Here is an 8,072-nt window from a genome sequence, read left to right as displayed (position 1 = left end):
CTGCTCCCTTTCGAGAACTTCGGTGAGCATTACAATTGTGTGGCATTTCCATTCCCACACCATTCGCCAGAAGTCTTCCACAGTGTGAGGAAGAGGTCCTTGTGTTGCAATGAAGTAATCCTTCTGGCGATAGCCCTTCACAGTAAAAAAAATACATGCAACGATTACCTGATGCCTCGGTGATTTCAATTTTTTAACTCCAGGCAACCTAAAAGTGATTCTAGACTAACTAGAAATATCAGAAATATTAGAACAAACTATTCTTTTCAGAAAGCTCCAGAATGAGCCACAAATCCAGAAAACTGTAGTTAGTCCCTTACATACAATGGAAGAAGAGGGAAACCAGTTCAGGAATAGAAAAACACAAGATTTATATTGCATTGCATTGCATTGCATTGCATTGCATTGCATTGCATTGCATTGCATTGCATTGCATTGCATTGCATTGCATTGCATTGCAATCATGAACGAATTCCTATGCCCCACAAATAACCCAGAGATGCATTTTAAATAAAAGAACACATTCTACTAAAAACATGCTGATTCCTGGACCGTCCGCAGGCCGGATTGAGAAGGCAATTGGGTCACATCTGGCCCACAGGCCTCAGGTCGCCTACCCCTGCTCTAACCCCTACACCACACCAGCTGCCATTCATGATCTGAATTCAGGCAATAATCTCAGGTGGCTGCCTCATGTGGGCATGATGAACTGATACTCCACCTGGCCCCCTGGCTGCCAAGTCAGCCCTGAAGAAGCCTTGCATGGTTGTGTTTACTGCTGCCACCCATGTGAGACTTCTGTGAGGCCTCTGAGAACGGGCAAATGGGGTCCTTCAGAGTGAGAGAGGGAGCCAGGTGCTTCTCACCACCCACCTCCTGCGAGACAGACTTTCATGCAAGCCCTGTAGGCGCACGCACACACACACACACACACACACACACACACCCACACACACCACAAGAGAGAAAAAGCCAATGGACAATCCACCAGGTGTCTGAAAATGTAATTAGGTGGCACTGGAAAGACTGTGGGAATTTAACCGGGTTCATTAACTGACTTATTAAGCTTCCCTTGAGGACTGTATTAAAGTATTAGAAAATAAAATAAAAATCTAAGGGTCAAGAGAAAAAAGATGGCAGTGTGTATATAGAGATGAACCCTACGACTGAGACCATGAAGGAGTAAATACTGTTCAGGCAGCTGAACTGTATTTGGAAGAAGTGGAGAAGAGGAAAATTCTTATTTGATAGCTAGAAAATGCTTCGCTGCAGGTGGGGACCTCAATTTCTGTTTTCTCTTAAGGAACAAGGAGAGCAGGGAGGTTTGTCTCTCTCTGTTGACATTTTAAGTGCAAAGCCATACTTTTTATGATGTTGATAATTTGATTCTTTTTGAAAATTCTCAAGTTACTCTTCAATATAGCTCATGTGGTAATGATAAAGGCACATGTGCAACCATGTTGCCTGCTAGTCGAAAACAAAGTTGACTGCTGAAAAGACTTGTAAAAATCAGTACTACACATATTCCACATACACAGAAACACTTACGTCTATGAAGGAAGCATTGATATAATCCGTATACTCCTGACCTCTTTTCATTGAAAGAATCACTCTGTTAAAGTCATCTAAAATACAAAAACACCACATATTAGGTTTCTTAGAATACTTAGCATTTTATAGTCAATAATACAATAAAGATATGAAGCTTCAGGCTTTCGTAGAATCAAGTTTACGATATATCTTTGTACTTCAGCCTAGCAGTGCCACCTGCTGTTGAATGTGTAACATAACCGTACACTACTAATTTGGATAAATACAAGTATTTCGGTTTTTACAAAGAGGAAAATTAGTATCTTACATGGGATGATTTGGATAACTCTGGCTTTCTTCATATTTGCGGGCAGATTACCAGTTCTCATGTTTTCTTTCATTATTCGAACATTTGTTAATTTCTACAGCAAAAAGAGAAATTGGGCTAGGACTTTGTAGATTACTGTATAAAAACACAGAATACCAAAAATGGCTAACAGGTACACATCAAAATTTCATGATATTCTGTTCCTTTTAGAGATTTCTAGTTGATTCACCTGATCCCAAACCACATAAACCTTCACCTGTGTTCTTTTATGTTACACCTATATGGAAAGCAATTTTTTAAAACCTGGAAACTAAGACACACTGCTTTTGTTTTCTGCAGGCAAGGTATGTAGCTAGAAAGAGTGATATGTACAGTTCAATTTCTAGTAGCTTGTATGTATTACTTGTTTCTAGGTTAGATTACTGCAATGTGTTATACATGGGGCTGCCTCTGAAGACAGTTTGGAAACTTCAGCTGATGTAAAATTCAGTTGCCAAGTTCTCACTGGGGCAAGACAAGCTGAGCATATAGCGCTAATCCTTGCCCAACAGCACTTGCTGCCAATTGGTTTCTAGGCCCATTTTAAAATGTTGGTGCTGACCTATGAAGCCTTAAGCGGCTCAGGACCTCAGGACCTTAAGGACCGCCTCTCCCTATATGGACCTACCCAGCCCCTGTGTTTGGAGGGCCTTTTCTTTGTCCCTCCCCTCCCCAAAAGGTTCAGAGGCTCACAACATGAGAACAGGCCTTTTTTGTGGTGGCTCCCCATTTGTGAAAAGCTCTCCCCAGAGAGGCTTGCTTGGTGCCATCGTTACATGTCTTTAGGTACCAGGCAAAAACATTCCTCTTTAACCCAAGCCTTTGGCCATTAAATATTCTATGGCTTTTTATATGTGGAGAGACTGTTATTATGATTTTTCTGTGGTTTTTTATTTTTTTTAAATATGCTATGTAAGTTATCTTTTTAATATTGTACATTGCCCTGGGATCTATGGATAAAGCGTGGTATATTAAATTTAAGTAAAGTAAGTTAAAAAAATAAAGGTAGTATGTACATATTAAACAATAAGTATTACACACAGAATCATAGAATTGTAAAGTTGGAAGAGATCCTGTGGGTCATCTAGTCCAACCTCCTGCAATACAGGAAAGCTGAACATTGATGTTATACCGCAAATGTATGTATGAATGTAACATTAAAAAACTTCCAAAAGTAGAAGGGACAATTACTTTTGTTCATATTTGCAAATTCAGCAGATCTCAAAATGCAAAAGAATGGTTTGAGATACAGTTAAGTCGAGAAAGTATAACTGGTGTTAGCCTTAAAACTTTACTTCACTATATTCATAACTCCAGACATATTATATATGCTATGCATAATATGACTGTTATCACCAAATTCTAATTCAGGTGAAGTTTCTTTATCTAAAAAATACCCAACCCAATACTCTAAGATGATTAACCTTTTAAAAATCAGAGTAAGAAACTATTTCTTTTAAGTGTGAGCCTGAAATCTTTGTAAAATTTTATTTAATACTTACTTTAAACTCTTCTTCTAGCCCTAGTTTGACAAGATTTGGTGCTGCATTGTGCGATGGCTGCAGGTGCTTTTCTAAGGAGGACACATCTAGTTCTGTGTCACCATAGAGGTAGTATTCAAGTAAGGCTTGATAAATGAAGGAATACTGCATCTGTAAAGAACGTAAGCCATTTTATAAGCCAGGACACTTTAAATATTACTAATCGCATATAATATATGATATGAATAACCTCAAGCTATCTCATACACTTTTATACAGTAGTCAGAAATGTAACTGTTGCCTTTACGAGTGGTAGGTAAAAAACTTACACATACGTTATGATTGAATAAGCCAATAAAATACAGTTTACTGTAAAGGAACAAGTCTAGGCTTATCCCTCTCTCATCCACCGGAGCTTGGAAGGAGCTTGGAAGTTTTCACTTCCATTTTCAATTAACCCAAGCTCAGCATTACATCAAAATCCTAAAATGTGGCTAATATATGGTTTATTGAAACAATCCAGATTCAAAAACCAAGGCTTGGAGATTAATCACAGTTTGTTTGAATTTTGATTAATCATCCTAAGGCAGTTCAACAAAAGTTGAAGTGAAACCTACTATCCCCTTTTTCTGGCCACACAAAAGGCTAGAAAAAGCATGAGCTTGACCTAAGTTTATTCCCATAATGATAAAACGTATCTTATCCATATGTAATAATTCATCCTTATGGCATTTAGGAATTTTGGTGACAAACCACAAACGGTAAAGGAAAGGAAGAATCTTGGTTTCAGCTAGTGATTTGTCTGGAGAGGTAAAACAACATTAAACTACAGAGAAGCTTCATCCTTCAGAATAAATTAACAGCTCACACTCCATAAAAGCATTCTAGAATCACAAAGAGCCATTTAGAACACAAATAATGAATCACACCTTTAAAAAAAGAAAAGAAAACAGAGACTAAATATGGCGAAAAATAAGACTGTGCTAAGGTGCAAGAATTGAAGCTTTTCAGGGCAAGAGGATTAATACAGATGTTTTGTATCTCTGGAACTTAGAAAGTTCTCTTATACTATGTCAGACTAGCCCAGTATTGTTTACATCAGGGGTAGTCAACATGGTGCCGTCCAGATGTCCCTGAACTACAGTACCCATCAGCCTTAGCCAGCATGGCAAATGACCAGGGCTGCAGTCCCAACAACATCCGGAGGGCATTGGCTATCCCTGGTCTACACTAACTAGGAACACCCCACTACCCGTGTATCATAGAGGCCAGGGTGGTGAACCTCCTGCTGTGGGCTGAATTTAAGCCCACAAGGACGTTCCTCAAACCGTGCTCAACCTGCCTCCTACTCGATGTCAAACATGGTCAGGTGAGGGCAGGTAAATGCGTGGCTGCATGACTGACTGCCGCGTGGTGAACTCAGTCACGCAGCCTGTCCCTGCAGAAAGCAGGGCTGGAGTTACCGCCCAGCAGATGGGCTGCCTGATCAACTCTAATGGATTGGGCCATGCACTGAGCTCTTTGTGGGAAACTTCATTGTGCGGCTGATCCCTGGATGGCGAGTTGACCCCTGTGGATTGACTGAGTTCGCTGTGGAGAACTTCCACTATCTGCCTTAATTTCCACTATCCCTGGCCCCACAATTTGTTGCTCTAATTGGCTGCTGCTTTGGCACACTTTTTTAAAAAATAGGTCTTGTCTGCTTTGGAATAATGATGTCATTACATAGATGAACTAGATGCTGGTCTATGACCATAATAAAGATTTGGATTGGATTGGATGTCATCACATAGCCAACCATGATTAGCCAAGTGACAATGTCACTGAGGACAAGCAAAGCTGATTTAGTATTAAAGGAACAGCAGATCAAGACAGGAAAGAAGTACTTCTTTTTTGGTAAGGGAGCACAGGTGAATTCCCAGGGTGCAAACATTTTCCTGCTCCTACTCACAAGTGACAAAAGGTGTAATGTTTTTCATGGGTGAGGGCAGAAAATGTTGGCCAACACCTCCCTCCAATTGGCTGAGTCATTCTGTCATCTTTTAAGCTGAAAAGATTGATAAATTTGACATAAGGTGTATTTTATTTACTTACATCGGTCTGAACCATTTGTTGGCGTTGATTGCGGATTCTTGCCACAAACTCAAAAACGTCAACTTTTTGCTCGACATGCATCATGTCAATCATAGCATCGATTACTATGAATGTGCCTGTACGACCCACACCAGCACTTAAGAAGAAAGGAAACGCAACAGGAATTAGGAGGAAAATGATGAAACATATTGCAGTAACTTTTTTGGACTTGGCAATCCTTCTTCTGAAGTCTTACTCCCAATATTTCTGATTTTCTTTGTCTTCCTTACTTATATTGCAAGCACTATGACAGGTCAGAGCAGACTCTCTCCACTACGTTTAGTGGCAGTATCAACATCTCCTGCATTTAGTTTATTGTGAGACAGGACCCCCTATTTAGGCAATGCTTCCGTCTTAACAACACAGGAGTAGGGATCGCCAAGCAATCCCACCCTCCGTGTTTATGTAAAAAACATGTATGGGTCCTTTGCAAATATGGCTGCATGCTCAAAGGCTTTCTCGCAACCTGGAATAATAACAATAACAATAACAATAATTTATTATTTATACCCTGCCCATCTGGCTGGGCGGCTTCCAAAAAATATTAAAATACTGTAATACATCAAACATTAAAAGCTTCCCTAAACAAGGCTGCCTTCAGATGTCTTCTAAAAGTATGGTAGTTGTTGTTCTCTTTGACATCTGGTGGGAGGGTATTCCACAGGGAGGGTGCCACTACCGAGAAGGCCCTCTGCCTGGTTCCCTGTAACTTGGCTTCTCACAATGAGGGAACCGCCAGAAGGCCCTCAGTGGTGGACCTCAGTATCCGGGTAGAATGATGGGGGTGGAGACGCTCCTTCAGGTATACTGGGCCAAGGCCGTTTAGGGCTTTAAAGGTCAGCACCAACACTTTGAATTGTGCTCGGAAACGTACTGGGAATCCTGCCCAGTTGTGAGACAGTCTTTTTGCAAAGGTCCCAAGGCAACAGGGTTTCATTCTTTGTCCAGGGCTACTTCGCATTGACTCACAGCAAGAAGTCTGAATGAACATAAATAAATCTAAGTTGGGATAGAAACCCAAAGTAGCTCAGATTCAAGTAACCATTGGACCATACCCATAAGTAATATTGAATCTACTTCCTGCTGCTTATGGCCAAATTACATAATGTGGGGTTCACTGTGCCTTTAATTGCAAGTGTGCTGCGATCACACATATTGTAGTACAATTTACAGTGACAAAACGGCTGCGTAGGCAGGGGCTACTGAAACCTCCCTGCTGCTTTCTGCTCTTCCACGTAGAGCCATCCTTCAGCTGCTGTTCTTCTAGCAGCTGGACTCACTTCGGTATCTGTGTGGAAAATTATCCCATGGGATGGGCTAAGGAGGGGAAATCAGGAGGTAAGACAAGGGCTCCCTCCTCCACCCACTCTTTTCACTTTAAGACACACTTTGCACATCCTCAAGTTAACTACTTTAGGATCTTGAACTTGAGACTCACCTTTTATTTTTAACTAGCAACTATGCTGGCCTTATAAAGAGCTAAATACAGTCTTACCTAGGATCCCGAATGCCTTGCGAGTCGAATGTTTTGGCTTCCAAACGCTGCAAACCTGGAAGTGAGTGTTCCGGTTTGTGAACGGTCTTTGGAACCCGAACATCTGACGCGGCTTCCGATTGGCTGCAGGCACTTTCTGCAGCCAATCGGAAGCCGTGCCTTGGTTTCCAAACGTTTTGGAAGTCAAACGGACTTCCAGAACAATTCTGTTCGACTTCTGAGGTAACACTGTATACTGAATTGAATTCTAAAATACCATTTTGACACCAATATGAACATTAGATATAAAAATGTACAGTATTGATTTACTGTGAAATGCTAAAATACTGTCCTAGTGCAGTGTTTCCCAACCTTTTTTGGGCAAAGGCACACTTGTTTCATGAAAAAAATCTCGAGGCACACCACCATTAGAAAATGTTTAAAAAATTAACTCTGCGCCTATATTGACTATATATAAAGTAATTCTCTTTAATAGGAATCAAATAAACACAAAGAAAGTAAATCCTATGAGAAAATCCTATGAGAGAAGAGAGCAAATGTTATTAGAAGCTGGGGAAATATCCATGTAAACGTAACAGATTCAAATACTTAAAAGGAGGTGCTGAGCCCTTGACATATGCCTGTAAAAAGGTTGTTGTTGGCGTTGTTAATTGAATTAGTATTCAGCCTTTCAACCCAAACATCTCCAGGGCAGTAATGTAGCTGGCATGAGTCTGATTTAAATTGTGCTTATACTGTGAATCTAAATTCAATTTCATTTATAATGAATTGATTTATTATTTATTAAAGTATTTAGGCTGCCTTTCGGGATAAAGAAATACCCACAGAGTGGTTTGCAATGCAATGCATTGCAATAAATAAAATAAAATAAAATAAAATAAAATCTATTTAAAGCTCCACAAAGGTTATGTGGGACACTGTTCAAACTCTTTGTGATTAGGATTTCAATAATTTCCTGATAGTCCAGTTCTCTGTATTTCCCAGGTGATCCTTATTTCACCTGGCCTTGGCTTTCCTTGTGCTGACTATCCATTTTCTTTCATAGTATGGGAAGAGACTGTCCGCC

At 40.2% G+C, this 8,072-nt stretch overlaps 1 protein-coding gene across 4 annotated transcripts in view; it reads right to left on the bottom strand.

Annotated features, from left to right (window-relative positions):
* The window catches only part of LOC308578260 (receptor-type tyrosine-protein phosphatase epsilon-like), a 28,952-nt gene that overhangs the window by 4,313 nt on the left and 16,567 nt on the right, over window positions 1-8,072 (bottom strand). For all 4 annotated transcript variants that reach the window (XM_081178506.1, XM_081178507.1, XM_081178508.1 and 1 more), the window contains exons 10-14: window positions 5,473-5,608; window positions 3,400-3,549; window positions 1,859-1,952; window positions 1,549-1,625; window positions 1-135 (exon numbers count right to left, since the gene is read on the bottom strand). In XM_081178506.1, the coding sequence (XP_081034632.1) occupies window positions 1-135; window positions 1,549-1,625; window positions 1,859-1,952; window positions 3,400-3,549; window positions 5,473-5,608 (592 nt within the window). The remainder of the gene's footprint in view (window positions 136-1,548; window positions 1,626-1,858; window positions 1,953-3,399; window positions 3,550-5,472; window positions 5,609-8,072) is intronic.

Source organism: Podarcis bocagei (assembly GCF_964188305.1).
Source record: "Podarcis bocagei genome assembly, chromosome: W".
Lineage (NCBI taxonomy): Eukaryota > Metazoa > Chordata > Lepidosauria > Squamata > Lacertidae > Podarcis > Podarcis bocagei.
The sequence above is the reverse complement of the archived record's forward strand: the minus strand, read 5'-3'. Positions and strand labels throughout refer to the sequence as shown.